Here is a 17368-nt window from a genome sequence, read left to right as displayed (position 1 = left end):
TGCACACCCAACACAGTAATATACACTCAAAGGTTATCCAAAATGCCCATTAAACAACATGAAATTAAGAATATGCTGATGTGGGATTATGCTTGTGACAGCCTCATGGATATTTCAAAATGGCTGCATTTAGACTCCCTACAGATGTTGTATTTTCATGAATACAGTAAGACCTCTGAATAATTTAAGAGAATGTTGTCAGTAGCAAATGTCACACAAAATAACTTGAAGGAAAATTGTCTTCACTTAGTGAAGATAAAAATGCATGCAAATCAATTTCTATTTAATACACAGTTTTAAATAGGAAACAATAGGTTATTACTTTGACAGGAAATCACAGTGTTTTTATTATGTCCTTATCACCTTATTAATTTCATATGCAGAAACTCTGTCCATGATCCACATCTCTGTAATTCCCACAGAAAAATAATTATGTAAATACATTGAAATTTGCACATAGGGGCATTTATTACCCAATTTGCTTATACTTTCAAGCTAAAGAGAAAATGTAAATCTGTATGAGATTTTTACAGGAATTTTGAGGTTTCAAATTTAGCACTTCCAAAATGCAAACTATTGGAAAAGTGCTCTAAGCAATAAAATTATTCTGGCTGAAATTAACCCTGCAAAATACTTTTCTCTCTTGTCTAATAGAGATTTTATGAAGAACCTGAAACTGTATAGAAATGAAGTAATATTTCCCAGTAAGCAGGAGGACCAAGTGATATTCTGCCTATTTATTCATTTCTTGATGAGAGATACATTTCAATTATATTACCTTTTGGTTTTTTGTTCTTTTTTTCTTCCAACAGCTTACCCAGGAGTTAAAATGGTGAGTGAAAGTCATCACGAGGCCCTGGCAGCACCGCCAGCAACCACAGTAGCAGCAGCCCCTCCAAGTAATGTCACCGAGCCAGCCAGTCCGGGAGGAGGAGGAGGAGGAAAAGAAGATGCATTTTCGAAGCTAAAAGAGAAGTTCATGAATGAACTGAACAAAATTCCACGTAAGTAAAATGTGATTGATAAAAAAGCTTCTGTTGGCAGACTAGGATTAATTTGACATTTTCTTCTTTGACATTTATTTAGACAGCATACTAAACGTTTTCTAGTCAAAGCTAGAGAAATCACAATATTAAACTGGTTTTGTAAGTTCCTCAAAGTTTACTGAAGTAGAAAAAACTAGAGTCCAACTCAAATGTAATTTATGTGTATTCCTGGTATGTCAGATTAGTTTGGTAATTTTTCCTGATGAGTTACTGCTGAATCATTAAAACTGAAACTAGAGAACTTCACTGTGGCTGTGGGACCAATAAGTAAAATGTTTCCTATTAGTAGCACTTAGTTTCATGTTTATGACAAATGTGCATGGCCATATTTCCTTAAAGCAATATTTGGCCAGAACTCACACATATTGAGAAAATAAGGAAACTTTGAATCTGTGGAGATTAGAAAACATTGAAAGAAATGTGAAAATTGAGTTTTAACAAGAAAACCTGTCATGTATGAAGGTAGCTGTGCTTTTCCCACTAGTTATTCTAGCAGATAGGCCACTGAATGCTGTTTGCACAAGTTCATGTACCTATGCTGACAACATAAAAGTATAAATATATATTTCTGTGAGGTTAGTAGAACTAAAGTCAGCAGGGCTCTTTTGGTCTTTGCTGCTAGAAAGTATTGATTCAAAGTTGAGGCCTCAATTTGTTCACATTAAAGAAAATATAACCATTAACTTTTTGCTGTTGTTTATGATAATACTGGAGTTCTTGAATCTGTTTGATATGTTCTACTCTGCATACACTGGTATCAAATCTAGGACTAATTCAGTATTGTCAATGGCATTTCGTATAATACAGAAAAAAATCCTTTTTGTTACTGACAGAAAAATTGCCTAATGCTACCAGCAGATCATTTTGGCCCTTTTATAGACAAGAAGGTGAAGGCTCTGTGTATGTGTTTTAGTAGCAAGCATTAGAAAGTAATTCAATCTGTAATAACTTCTTTGCCAGAAAAAGTAAATTTAAAATATGTCCAGGGAAGTATTTTAACATATGTAAGAGTTTTCATCTTTAGAAGGCTATCCTTTGTGTAAAGAAATGTGCTGTGACTGATAAAGTCAGATAATAAATTCAAATATTAATAATTTTTTTATCTCTAAATGAATCTTGGCAATGTGGCAGGTGCAGTTTTTGATAAATTGATAGGAAACAGCTTTGCTCTGTCACTCAAAATTCCCACTTGCAAGAATTAATGTGTTATAGAGGTAAGAAGTTTGTGTGCCATTGTTTTGGTGATCTATGCAGTCCAGTGAAGACCATACTGAAATAAAATTGTCTGAGGATGTCATGGGAAAACAAAACAAAAGAACAAAAATATAAAAATACAGGAACAAAAAGAAAAAAGAGAAAAAATGAAAAAACAAGACATTGAGGGACAGTCAGAATTTGAAACGTGTCTTGTAACTTTTATCTCACCACGCTATGTAAATAACATAGATGGGACTTTTACGTAAACAGTCTCTTATTTTTAAACTTCACTTTTAACTTTGCATGAATGACTTCCAGTATGAGGAACTCTGTAATGGGTAGGTGTAGGAAAAGGTTTGTGGATAGAGAGAAATTTGGAATCCCCTGTTTACTTTTTTAAAACCACAAAGAAAACAAGTGGAAAGTCCAATCTGGAGAGTCTTTTCAAGTTGAACTGACTAAAACTTCTATTATCTCTTCAAGAAAAAAGCCCCTACTGTTAGATAATGAAAGTGCTTACTTAGAAAAGTATATTAGGTCATAAGACAAATCTTATTTCTTATGAAATACATCATATTATTTATAAAATAAGGTACCTTATGCTAATAGTGACACCAGAATATATTGCCACCATCTTAGAAGTCTGGTCTGTTATCCAAGATCACGCAGTACTGTTGTCCTGGAGAAGTGAACCTAAGGTAGTCACAAACCCTATTCCAGTTTTCTGCTCTTACTATAGAGGCTGCAGATGTGCTTGGATCATCCCAGGATCTCTATCAAATGCTGGGGCTATTTATTGTTGCTTTCTGCTGCACTGGGGGGGGGGGTTGCCATTTCAAGAAGAAAGCTGAATGTTCATTGTACTGCAGAGGGGCAAGGAACTGGTGTGGGGGTGGTTTTGAAATACTAAATATGGATTAGTGCCAATGACCTATTTGAGCATTTTATATTACAAATAACTTTCTTTTGCCTGTTTTCCTCAATAATAAATCCTACAAGAAGGGACCTCATTACACACATTTGTATGTATTTTTCATTTATAAACTAACATAAACACAAAACAAGGCTGTCTAAAAAATATTGGGGACAGGAGGGCAGAGGAGACCTCATTTCCCTATTGGAAGATTATAGCATTTTCTCATGAGTTGTTCAGTTTATGCTAGTGGGAATTTGTCCGTGTGGTGTTTCCATCTATTACAAAAAAAAAATGTAATTGTACTAGAAAAGTTTTCAGGACTTAACTCTTACAGCTGGCTGCAAATTTTTTTTTAGAATCTCTCTTAAAACAGAGCAGAATGTAAATTAGTACAAACCAAATTGTTGGTATAGTGTCTTTTTGGGAATTTCTTGCTGTGTGAGAGAGAGGAACTATGGTGCATGGGCCCCACTGGGGACAGCAGAGATTCTTGGAAGTCAAGAGCACTCCCAGGACCATGGATCAGGTTTTTCCTCTGGTAGATTGGAACTGAGGATGTGATTTAAGTCTTACACTTGGCAGTGAAATGTCATAGTCAGCAAGTTCTCTAATCTTTTCAGATCAGAACAGGCCTCTTTTTTAGTTCATGTGCTTTACCATTTTTACTTCCAAAGGTCTCTTGTTCATCCCCACATGAGAGGAAAGACTTTGAAATCTCAGTGTTTATTATGAGAGGACCTTTTTTCAGTGCTCTGTTGTTTATCTCTGTGTGAGATAAATAATTAAATGTTTTAGTTTTTTCTGCCTATGATGTCTGCAGATGGAAAAGAAGCCATCATGATGTAATGGATGTATATATAATAGGATAAAGTGTTGTGAAAAAGCTCACCTGCAATCAACTTGGTTTGAGTGCTAACTAGGCCAAGCTATAGTAGGGCCTAATTTATTTAGTCTTCACTTTCTCTTTTGTCTTAGAAATTATATAGTATCAAGTCATGCTTATATTGAATAGAAAAAAAAAGGAAATACAACATTCTAATAATGGAATACATGATAACACTAATAAAGGTACATCAAACTACATCTAGCTGAATAAATATTTTTCCTTCCGTGCAGCTTAAAATAGAGGATTCTGTTTTTTTAAGTACTAAGTTTTGTAGAACACACAGATGTCAGAATTTAAATAGTCTAAACATACCAGATAACTAAAGATACCAGGATTCCCAATAAAAGTTCACTTTGCAAAAGTACAAGATAAAAATCAATTTAAATTATTGCAATTCAAATTATACTGGTGTTTTCTTCTGTGATGTATGCACAAGACAAGTCTTATTAAAAAAAAAAAAAAAGATTAATTTAATAGAATAAGGAAATAAAAGTTCCAAGAAAAAGAAAAGACTTTTTTGTATCAGTATACATTTATTTCAAGAACAGTGATGCAGTACATAAACCAGGTTAAAATTTTCGTTGGTACAAGCAGAAAATCTGGAGGTTTTTTCTTGATTTGTATCTCTTTAAAGTAGAGCATACACCACATTTTGTGACAGGAGAATGTAGGCTTCCAAAAGCACACGCATCATTCAGAATGGCAATGTCCTAACATACATTTCACTCTGGATAAAGCAAGTGGGATAATTTTATTACAATGAGTCATACAATTAAAGTGCAAGAACCCGGTAAGTTACTGAGCCATAACTGGGAGGAATTTTTTTCTCCGTTATGTAAATCCCTGCATTTTGGTTGTGAGTGGCTGATTTGCATAATCACAGTACAGTTGTTTTTCCAGAACTGAACTGTGTATAAATGTCACTCTAACTTCATTGGTCCTTTCAATCCTTATTTATCTTTAATCTGCAGAATTTTTAATCTGTTTACCAGAAGGTGAAAAAAGGCACCATCTCTGCTTTTATATTTTGCATTTTACATATAGTCAATCCAGCAACTGATAAAAGCAGGGAAACAGAGTAGATAAAAAAGCACTTACTCTTCTGAAAACAAAATGCCTTAAAAGATTTTATAAGATCTATCAGTTCTTTCCTTCTTCCTTCTTAGTGCTCTTACATCTGGATCTGTCTACAGGCTAGGAAAATATCTGCCATACATTTACAGTAAGTGTGTTGTAACAAGACTGTGGTACTGGCAACAACAGCTTTTAGGTGGAGACTTTAAATGTCAAGATACTGAGACTAACCATACACAAATATAAATTGACATAAATTACCATTAGTTTATTTAATAATTTTAAAATTAAAGTGGTGTTGATATGTTCTCTAATGGCACATTCCTGTATGAAGAGGAGACCTCATTCTGCCAGTAAACAAGACAGCAAAAATCCAATAAAATTACAGCATGCATCTGATTGAATAATGATGTGCTGTTAATGCTGGTGGTAAAATCTGGAACAGCTATAATAGCTGATTGCATTGAATCCAGGATAGTGTCATTACCTCTGTAATAGAAAGATATTGCATATTTTCAATGCTCGTTGCTGCCTTATATTGTAATTATATAAAAAGTTACATTTCTATACAAACCCGATTCTGAAATGTCTGGCTGGCTTGCCACTCCATTTGGCTTCAGTAGCTGGTGCTCAAAAGCCCTGAATTTGATTCATCTTGTACAACTGACTGCTAATCCCCCAAAACCAGAAGCTCAAATCTCTGATAATTCTGGCTAAAATCTGATGTTCTGTCCAGACTTCTCTCACATTGCAGAGAAAGTTTTATTTCCCTCCCCTTGGACTAGTGAATTACTGTCAAACCAAAATGAGACTGGAGACTGTATAGAGAACTGTAACAAAAAATGTAAAAATAACTGTAAGGCTCAGGTCTGGTTTAGTTCTAAATAATATCCTATTAAGCTGACTACCAACTTGTATTTGGGTAATTTAGCAAATAAATTAATAAATTAATTGATTCTGTATTTATATATTTAGCTATTTAAGTCAAAATTTCAGCACTCAACAGTCATCTTAGACACATCTCATAATTTCTTTCACCCTGCTGTTCTCTGCTGTTTTGCCCTTCTGCCTTTCTTGCTTGACCAGCTGAGGTGTATTAAGAATGCTTATTGCCCTCTACAAATGACAGTAAAGTTAATTTCTTAATTTTTCATTTGTATGTGGCTTCAAGATTATCGAGGAGTTTTTACCAGATTATGTCTGTTATTAGAAAATTGAGGATTTTATTCATGGGGTCTCTCTGAAACTTAATTTTTGTAAGCTGATAGCTTAATCATTTGCAGAAAACAAATTCATTAGGCTTCTCCCATTGTTTCCTGGAGCACAGGTGTCACTGGTACAGGGAGGAGAAGGCACATTATTTTCTAAGTTCATAAAAAGGATACAAAATGCTGATAATAGAATGCTTTCAGATTTAGAAACTGGATTGATCTTGTACGTGTACCATAAAATCAGAATAAAGTTTGCAGCAATAGCTCTGATTTATATTTTCACAGTACATGCCAGTGTTAGTCATTTTCTAATATCTTAGGTTAGCCAGAAAAGAATTGGGTTTCTGCTTCAGAGATCATCCTGAGTAGCAGCTGACTACCTGTAGGAATGAGAATATGTATACATACATTTATATGTGTGCACACATAGATTTAGCAAAACAATTAGCAGAATTCTCAGCTTAGGAACAGTCAGATTTTGGCAAAATCCATTTGGGTATCTTGGCAAAGAGTGTTTGTATGTAGAGATTTGGAGAAGATAAAGAAGTTTCTTGATGTTCAGGGAAGTCTGAAGGGCAGTGCTGGAGGAAGTGGGACGGCATGAATTCAAGTCTTCTTGTCTCCCTTCCTGTCATAAATTCATTCGCAGCTACTCATGCCTTGCAGATACATACAGCTTTACACTGCAGAAGAAACAGGGGAAATCAGAAATAAGAATTTATTTTGGAACACAGAACTACAAGACAGAGCTATTACAGCACAATATTAGATGGGGGGGAAAACTCCATTATTTCTAAATATAGCAATTTAAATGCAAATATCAGATTACTTTGTTTTTTCCCTGAACGCCCCAGTCCCAGAGTGTAGATGAGAACTTAATTTCCTTTTTTTTAATGTTAAATAAAATTTCTAGATCTCCTGCTGATAGGGAAAAGCTTGAAAATACTGCCCACACACATCCAGAAGACACAAATATCATGAGAAAAACAGTTCAACTCTTGTTATTTTATAAACTCATGATATGAAAAAGCTGTGATTATTTCTAGGGGTCCAGTATATTTTGTTTGCTTTAAATGAGGAACCCTGAAAATACAGCTTTTAAATCCCAATGTATAAATAGATACTGAGAGATGGAAGAATGGAAGTAAAAACTCATGAAGCAGATGAAAATCCTTGTCTGGAAGGAATAGCATGTGGTCTGAGGTCCCGTTGTGCTATACTCCATCAATATTTTAATGATTGATTCTGACATGTAGAATTTATTTATTTTTTTACATTATTACAGTTTACAACCCATGAGTTCTTTTCATATGCCTTCTGATGGGCCTCCCTAAACATGTCCTCTCCTTAAACTTCAGGGTTCATGACAGCTGCCAGTTTGATCCTCATAGAGAACTGAGCGAGGAACCTCAGGCTGTTAGAAGTACACGCTGCTTGAGCATGACCCTGCAGTGCTGCTGCTGCAGACTGTAGCTGGATCTAGCACTGGCAAGCACACATGCTTGCCAGGAGGTTACATAAAATCATTGAATGGTTTAGGTTGGAAGGGACCTTAAAGATCATGTAGTTGCAACGCCCCAGCTGTGGGCAGGGAAATAATCTCCTCCAATCAAAGCAAACTCAACCCATGCAGCTGACACACTTATGACCAAAGGAGTTCCCTGTTCCTACACTGGCCATTATCTTGGCTCCTTGGACAAGCCAAGGAAGAAAGCAGAAATCAAAAGAGCAGACTCCTACAGCTTGAACCAGAGCAGCAGATGCAGCACTCTCCATCCCCAGGTCAGGGAGAGCCTATCAAAGGCTAAACCCATGTCTTCCTCTGCATCACCTTGAGAATTCATTGTTCCATCAGAAATGCTGTGTCTAAGCCAGTAGCACACTGGGAAGGTAACCTCAATGTCAAACAGAATTATACATTATTGATTACATGTATCTGTAACACCCTTTGCAGAAACAGCTGTTTGTTTTGAGTTGTATATTCTGAAAGACAGGGAAGGAGTAGCAAGTTCTCCTGTAAAACACATGATGCTGAAAACATTTCAGCAAAATATAAGAAAACAAAAAAAAAATGTTCAAATTAACTTTTAAAGCCAAGGGAATGAAATTCATCTATAGCAGAAACAGGGGTGAGCACCTGCCTTTGGTTTGGTGATGGCATTTTAACAAGGGGTGTCAGACTACCCCCAGGGGTCTCCTCTATCACATCACTGTGATTATTATTTTATACGTTACAATTACTCTGGTAGGTATTTTATTGCCCTATAGATATGTCAAGTTGTGCCAGTACCTTATACACTGAGTAGAGAATTCAATTTACCAGCAGAAAACTGAACATGGTTGCTGGCTTACTTCCAGTTCTGGGAATGTATCTTAAAATTTCATTACTTTGTGTGAGAGAAAGTGCACTGAAATTGTGTTTGTGTGAATAAAAGAAACATAATCTTTGTTAGCCTTTTTCAGACTTACCTGCATATAAAGTACCTACAGAATTACACATTATCAGTTATAATTGTTTCTAATCTTGCTTTAAAAATAAGAGTTCATGGAACAATTGTTCTGAATTAAAACTGAGAATACATTTAAAGATTGATTCTCAGCAACATACAGCATAAAAGATAAAAGGCACCTATGACTGTGGGTAGTGGGTTTTCTTTTAAAAAGTATGGTTTAAATGTGCAGTGAAAATATAGAAATTGCTGTTAAGATTTATATCCCATCCTTCCCTCAGCTACTTGTGCTTAGGCACTGTGGCAAGCTAGAAAATATTCTCTCGCCACTGTTATTCTGGGAAATTGTTGTAAGTTGGCACAGCTAAAGAACAGAATGCCATTCTTTGTTGTTATTGTTAACTATTCTGCTTAGAACTGGGAGAGTTTCCTGCTGAGAATTGTCCAAACTAAAGCCTTGTCTGAGGTATTATAAATATATAATAACCGTCCTTTGGTTAATATGATTTTTAAGTGTTTATCTTTTTTTGAAAGACACAAGAATACTGATACATTAAAATACCTGGTCATCAGTGCTATATGCCAAGGTGGGTGAAAAACTAAGGCACTGACCACCAAGAGAAGCTCTCAGGAATACCGTAGGTACACAGCATCCTTTCTTACATTCATTTTATCTTTCTTAGTCTTGGCTTTTATGTCAGGCAAGCTCTTGAATGATTCTGGATCAGAACGTCACTACTGCTTCCAGAACATGCAGCCACTTTGCAAGAGCTGTGGAAGTGGCCTCAAATATTCAGAAGAATCTTGGTATGGGAGGACTTTGCTCTGACTCCACAGAAAGATGTGGTGCTGAACTTGAATGACTGCCTCATGAAGGCTGAGTTCCAGCTGGCAGCTGAACAAGCCATCTGCCTACTCCTGTGCAGATTTCAGAATCTGAATCTACTCTTAATTACCAACTTCAGCAAGAGCTCCCTAATTTGCTCACAGCCCCTATATCATCTGGGGGCATGTTTCAGTACTGTAGCTGGCACTGTTTTCCTATTACAGTGAGCGCCACCAAAATGAAAGATGAAGTTTATAATTTCAGATGGGAAAGGCAATTCAACCCACATCTTAAAAAGAAGCTCCAAAAATTATTAGGCTTTCTACACTTAGTTTTTAAGAATCAGACTCTAGAAGTTGAATTAACAGATCTGAGATAAATGTGTTGATCCTCTTCAGAATGACTTAGAAATAGGAGGCCCAGGTTCATCTAGAAGGAAAAACTGGTATATGCAATGGTACCGATCCCACATACTTAGATATCTAAGAAGGGCTCTAGGTTAAGCCCATTTAACAGAGAGATTTACAGCCTTAGAACACTTTCTCTGCTCTTAGAGACCTGATTTCTTTGATTTGGAGAGCAATTGCTTCAATCTCTTCTGTCACTGTACAGTCTGATGAAGAGTAAGAGAGCTCACTGGGCTAGAGGCCTGGCTGAAGGACAGCATATGCATTTTGCTGTGAAATGTCTTTGGACAAAATGAGCAAATAACACTGGCTATTCAAGGCTCCTTGTGCTTAAACAAGTGTTTCAAACAAGATTGCAGAATATGGCAACATGAATCCCACATTACTTTTTAGCTGTTCCTGTAGGAAAGGCAGATAGAAGTTTTCTGTCTTTGTCCCTTGGTTTCCTTTAGTCCCAGGAAGACCTGAGGCTAAGGTATTGTAGGCTGCAGCCTGAGTGGTACTCCTGAGTCTTGGCTGGCAGCTCCTTTATTGTCTTGGCAGCTCCTTTATTGAGGGAGCATACGGTGACCATCTTGTATGCAATTTCAGGATAAGTCTTGATGTTTATTAGAGTAATATCAATGTAATCAAGCAATGGCTAGTTTTAGATAAATTATTTTGACCGTAGTATGTGATACTGTCATAGTACTGTCTGTGATGGAATTGGAGTAGGGGACAGTTGAACTCTGTCCTTAATATTAGTTGATATGTTGATTCCTACTGGGAAATTTTCTTACTGCAGGTATAGGATGCAAGCTTCTGACATGATGTAGTGTTTTGTTTTATTGTCAGCACAGTTCAGGCAAACAAACAAGCCATCTATTTGACCCAGGGGAATAGGGGTGTCGGCTCCTTGAAGAGGAAGGGAGAAGGGAGAAGGACTATGTGAAAGCTAGTGAGCTGCCAGTTGGTTTGGAAGTCATTTCCACACAAGAAGCTTGCTTTCTCCTAGACCTCTGTCAGGACCATAACCCATTTAGCTGTACCCCAGTGGGGAGGGAACCTCCAGGACTAGGAGAAGGTCTTCTTTTTTTTTTTTTTTTTTTTTTTTTTTTTTTTTTTTTTGGTTTGTTGGTTTGGGTTTTTTTTTGTTTTTTTTTTCTGGAGAGAGGTTTTAAAGAGGAAATACATTCTTCACATAGTTAACAAGTTAACAGCATTCAATAATTTTTACACCTTTCTTATATATGCTTTTATGGTCCTTCCTTACCAGATTTCAATGGATTTTCTGTTTTACTTCTGTGTTGTTTCATTTATGTATTTATTAACACTTTCCTCATCACAAGTAAAACACTTGCTAACCCAGCATTCAATCTTGTTTGTTCTTTAGGTATCAAACTTCCAAAAATAGCTATTTTATCATGTTTCCTAAGACCTGAGCACTCAGTTTTCATCAAGCATGTGCTTTGAGCTGGAATATGGCATTTCAGGTCTCAACCCTGGAGTCAGTTGTTTGTTTGTCTGTCTGTTTGTTCATTATGTGCCATAGGTACAAATTTACTTGCAGCATGAGCAAGGGAAGGAGGACCGACAAAGATAAGGCAAGCTTACTATTCATAAATTTCAGCCCAGCATAGCATTTTAGATTACAAGTCAATGATAGTAATCACTTTATAGGAAGCTATTCCAGAATACCAGTTTCTAAATTTGTTTGCCTCATGAAATATTTATCGATGAGTTCTGAGTCTTAGGACATTGAGGTGGCCAGGACAGTGGGAAATTGTATGATGAGTGGAGAAGACCAATGGACAAAAAATACTCCCTGAACTCAGGGAGCATGGTTATGCAGGCTGAGTCCAGATATTGAAATGCTACACAGCAGGTTTTAGAATCTCAAAAGGTTTAGTCTGGTAAAATATTTAAATGTGTACTAACCTTTAAGCTCCTGAATGGTGCATCAAATTAAATTTGTCACACACAAGTGGTTTGGAGGATCAAAATTGTAAATAACATTTCTAATATGTCCTGTAATTTACCTGATGAACTGCTACACTGATTCTTATTTTAATGTAAATTAATTTTACTTTTGCTGTGGTTATTTTAGTATAAAATACTTATTTCATTAAAAGTTTGTAACTCTACAGGTAATGTAATTTTAGAGACGTGTCACACGCACATAGTGGTAGAAGCAAATTTCTTTTCAGACCTTCATAAATACCAGTGTAATTCTTTTACCTTCCATTTGATTTTAGTGGGCTGCTTGCTGAGAGTTGTACCCGCTTTTCACATGTTCTATTATCACAGCACACATTTTCATGATTGTTGTCAAAAAAAGAGCATTTAGGACAGTTGTTTAGTTTAAATGATCAGTAGAGTGCTACTTTGAGATCATTTGGGAAGGGGACACACACACAGAAATTTTCCAATGGAAGTCGTTGGAAGAATGTAATTACCTCACTTGGGACTTGAGCCAAACCAGCAAACATCCAATTTCCACAGATGTGATTGAGGTTGTTTCCATTTAGTTTAATGAGAGTTGGATGGGGCTGTAAGGCATTACAATCTTTTAGGGAAAATCCCGGGGGATCTCTCATCACCAAAAAAAGCTGAGGATGTTGGTTTTATGTTTCCCCCAAAGTACAGCAGCCCTTGCATCAGCATGTCACCACTGCTGTTCCCCAGCATTACTGGCTCAGGGGGAAGCAGGCCACCATGGTGCCACTTTCTGTGCCTGAGAGGGATGCAGGATACTGGCAGATGATGTTGTTCAGCTTCCTTCTGCGTGTAGCTCATCCATGAGTGTTCAGTTGCTCAGTTCAGTTCCTTGGTGGATGTACTAGAGTGCTGTAGCAGTGAGCAGGGAGTGGATGTGATGCTTCACTAACTCCTCCCTCCTTTCAGCATTGAGTGGTACTCATTTCAAAGAAGTGTTTCAAAGTCACCATCAGACTGTTACAGGGCTCAAGATTTTTTCACTGACTGGACCCCAGCAGTGCTTTGGTCCTTGCAGACAAAATTACAGGATTGCCTCCAACGCTACTGATAGTGCCTCTGTTTGGGCAGCCTTGTGTAATCTTCCCCCTGGTATCAGGGGAATCTTAAGTGCTAGGAGCATATTTTGTATCCATCCTATATGGTAAGATGGATCACTTTTCATAGATTGGCAGATGCTTTAATGCCTCTCTGTTACAAAGTTGATTTTACTTTACTTTGGTTTCATTTTTGTAAGAGGTGAAGACAAGCTTTCTTCATAGGACAAAAATAAATAAATATTGTTGGGTGTGGCCTTACCATCCACTTCCCAGACATAACTTAATAGGCCAAAATTGTCAGGATGTTTTATTACAGAAGTTTGTTGCTCATGCAGCATTGTCATCATGTGAGTTGGGAGCCAGTAGCAGATTGGAGTGTCAGTGAGAACTCCTGATACAGCAAAGCAATGCTGATATTCCCTGCTTTCTCACAATATTTTATGAGGCAAAGAAAATAAATGGTTTGTAATGACATTTTGGGAGTAGAGGACTGAGAGCTATAACATCTCTCTGATTCTGTCCTGATGCTAGGTGAATGTAAAATTGCCTTTTCTTTAAAAAAGTAATAACCAGAGATCATTTCTCCAAGAAGGTGCAGTATTTGCTTCCACCAGACAAGTGACCATTAATGACAGTCAGTAGATGTCTTGACAATCTCCACAGCAGTATGTCTGAAAATTAGTATTGCAAAGCATGTTGACAGAATGTATGACTTGTAAGTATTAGAGGTCACATCTGTGGTCTGAAAGTAAATGATAACCAATTTGTGACTTACATCTCCAGTTCTTCTCAGTCTCTTTCATTTACTGCCTCTTTTCCTTCCTTTTTCCTGGTTCCATTATCACACAGCATCTCTGATTTACACCTCCTGCCTCTCCAGAATAAAGCACAGTTTTGCCATGCTGACTTCTGTGGAGAATACAGTTACAGAAGGAAGAAGGAGGGTTAAAGCCTCCGAAATGTTTTTTTGATGTATGGCTGAGAGACTTAAGGCTTCCTGACAATGCTAGTCTCTGCTCTGTTTTCCAGACTAGACTGTCTGCCATAGGATACTTTGATGAAAAAGAATGAATGTAAACCAATATTTGTCTACTTTCCTCTCTACTTCACACAAAGGTTGCTAAGAAGGACTGGAAAGCTTTCAGCTAACATTTTAGCAAAGCAAACCTGAATGCTGATGTGTGTTTTTTGAGTAGCTTCAGGACTAATGTACAGAGGTTATAAATAAAAATAAATGTAGAGAAGTTATAAGGAAAGAACTAGCTATTTTTTTGCTTGAGTCTGAGGGCTCCTGTAAGGGGTAGTTCTTTGAATATGCTGAATGTTCCTGCAATGAACAATGATCTAGAAATCTCACATCCCTGCTCAAGCATTTTCTAACTGGTGCTAGTTGTGCTACTACTTGGACAAGAAACATTTTCAGAAGGAGAGACAGAAAGTGTGTTGTGTATGACCCTGTGATGTCACGGCAGTCAGCAAAATCATGTGTGACCTCAGATAAGGATCAACAATTGAGATGAGCCAGGATAAATCACAGCTTTGCCAAGTTTAGAGAGAAGCCAAAGGAAAATTGGTTGCAGTGCTGGCTTACAGGAGGTTGTTCCCAGGCAGGAGCTGGCTCAACCTGAAGGCATGTGAGGCCAATTAAATAACTCCTAGCCACTTGGGAGGGGTATGTCTGTCAGAGCCTGCTTTCATGAAGGGATAAAAGGGCTATTGATAAAAAAATACAGGCTTCATGTTTGCCATAGTTAAAAAGTGTAACTATGGAGTTATTAAATAAGGTTTATTTTGGGGTAGTATTTTGATCTCTTCAGGGGTTGAGTTTTTGGAAACCACTGCAGAGATACTAGGTCTCTGAGCCACTGGCAGTGAGGTAAATGGCATTTAGTTTTGCTCCAGGGAAGGATTTATTCTTTCATCAAGTGTCACCTCTACCATGATGTGCCTGAATAAATATAACTAGCTTCGCTTACATTAGTGGTCTCTCCTGGGACAGCACTGCCAACATAAATTATTTATGATTTGAGACGTGTTTAATACTAGTCACAGCACAAAAAAATACTACCTTCCAAGAGCACTGCCTATTGCAGGTGACAGAAACAAAAACTTTATCTTCATCTAAGGACTTTTTTTCACCATAACAATAAAATCTCTCACCCTCTTTTTACATCTGCCAACTGCATTTCTCACGTAGTATAGTGTTCCTGTATGTAGGCACAACTTTGGCTCTGAAGCTCCACTGAAAAGGAATATTAATGAGGACTTCCTTTCCCTCAGATCAAGGTCAGGCACCTCATCACCTAGCTGATCCAGGAGTTTGTGACAAGTCACATTAGAAGCAGTCATCTCAAAATAAGCAAAAGTTATCTTCTGGTTCTGGAAACCCTTTTTGATTTCACCCAACAAACCCTATTTTTGCTATATTGTAATGTGCTAATGTCAGCAATCAGAAAGTAAGGCAAATTTTGGCAGATTTCTTTCTGACATGATTTTGGCAAGACAATATTATTTTGCTTCATTCCTTAGTTATTAAAAATATTGAAAAGGCAGTGCAAGGTTAAGATTCAAATTTTTTAAAGTGTGATGCTCACCAATATAGTTGACTTGAACTCTAGAAGTTAGAAATTTTACATCAGATGTCCTATGTTGTTTTTGAAAATAATCTCTATCTTGCTGTATCTTGTGTCTTTACTGTTTTTACCATATATAAATTACCTTTCTATATTTGTGGTGGCTTAAAACTCTGTGCTGATTTAAAGACAATTTACTGGTGGCTGAGCCCATGATAAAGCTTTCATATATTATAAAAGCAGGTTGTCTTATGAATACTGCGCATTGAGTGAACACAAGACAAATGTGAGATCAAAGTAATGCAAAAGTAAAAGTGAAGATAATAAATAAAAATAATAAGTAATGACTAACTAGTAAACTAAATAATGCATTAAAAGAGTAAAGTAAAAAGAGTAAATGCAATGAATGTCCTTAATGTGATGTAATTGCAGCCACATGTATGTGCCACACTTCAAAAGCTCCAAATTGCACTGAAATCAAAATACATAAAATTCTAATAAAATTATAAATATATATATAAAATTATAATGTATTTTAAAATAGTAATGTATTTGACAGTTCACTTTCCTTTCCTTAGGCAATGTGTAAAATCACAGTAACATCCCCAAATCAAAGAATTCTTTAGGTTGGAAAAGACCTCCAAGATCATCAGGTCCAACCTTTGACCAATCTCCATCTTGTCAACTAAACCATAGCACTGAGTCCCACATTGCTTCTTAAAGACTTCCAGGGGTGGTAACTCCACCACCTCCCTGGGCAGTCCCTTCCAATGCTTGACAGCCCTTTCAGTGAAGAAATTATTCCTGGTGTCCTGAACCTCCCCTGGCTCAGCTTGAGGCCATTTCTTCTTACCCTGTTCTGGTAACCTGGGAGAAGAGAGCATCCTCCACCTGGCTACAGCCTCCTTTCAGGTGGGTGTAGAGAGTGATTGGGGCCCTCCTGAACCTCCTTTCCTCCAGGCTGAACATGCCCAGCTCCCTCAGCCACTCCTCAGAGGACTTGTGTTCCAGTCCCTTCACCAGCCTTGTTGCCCTTCTCTGCAGCATCACATTGTCTTACTTGACTTGCAGTGACTCAAATTTAAGAACACAGTTCTTGAGGTGTGGCCTCACTGGTGCAATACATCAGGATACATTATGAAATGCATCAAGAAAATCTAGATCTGAATAAAATTTTGTTGATATAAAGTTAAAAATTTTTCTTTTCAATTTTTCTTCGTGTTATATATTTAGAAGAAAAAAACCCTCTATTTTACAAGTCTCTGTTCCCCTGAGGCTTTTTAGTGTAGTGCATGGTGCTGCTGACCTTCAGTGCACATATTCACAGGGAGGAATGCTCATTTTGTTGCATGGTCCTCTGTGACAGCCTGTGCAACGCAAACCTCACCTTAATGCAGGTTTTATGTTGTGAAAAATGCCTTATGCAAGCTCTAAAACAGAGTAAATTTCACGCTGGGATATAGAAAAATACCATGAAAATTACTATTTGATTAGCAATTTAAGTCTGAAAATTAGTTGTGACTTAGCAAAGTATCCCTTTTCTATAAATCACCATACTTATCTTTCCTAGGTTAAAGGAATGCTGTCACAAACATGCAGTGCTTTTTCCCTGTGTATTAGTAAGTTCACCTCAAGACATAATCCTACAAACATTGTTCAGCATAGTTTTACTGAAATTAATGTAACTATTTACAATTGAAAGAACTAGAAGATAAGTTGGAGCTCTACTTATCAGACAGCAAAGAAAATTACTTTAATGGGCCATTTT

The 17368-nt window shown here is 36.9% G+C and overlaps 1 protein-coding gene across 4 annotated transcripts in view; it reads left to right on the top strand.

Moving 5' to 3' along the window:
* Positions 1 to 17368, top strand: part of SYT1 (synaptotagmin 1) — a 333690-nt gene that overhangs the window by 208666 nt on the left and 107656 nt on the right. For all 4 annotated transcript variants that reach the window (XM_058022090.1, XM_058022088.1, XM_058022086.1 and 1 more), the window contains one exon: positions 813 to 1004. In XM_058022090.1, the coding sequence (XP_057878073.1) occupies positions 830 to 1004 (175 nt within the window). In that variant the 5' untranslated portion in view covers positions 813 to 829. The remainder of the gene's footprint in view (positions 1 to 812; positions 1005 to 17368) is intronic.

This window comes from Melospiza georgiana, chromosome 4 (assembly GCF_028018845.1).
Source record: "Melospiza georgiana isolate bMelGeo1 chromosome 4, bMelGeo1.pri, whole genome shotgun sequence".
NCBI lineage: Eukaryota > Metazoa > Chordata > Aves > Passeriformes > Passerellidae > Melospiza > Melospiza georgiana.
This window is presented reverse-complemented; position numbering and strand designations above follow the sequence as displayed.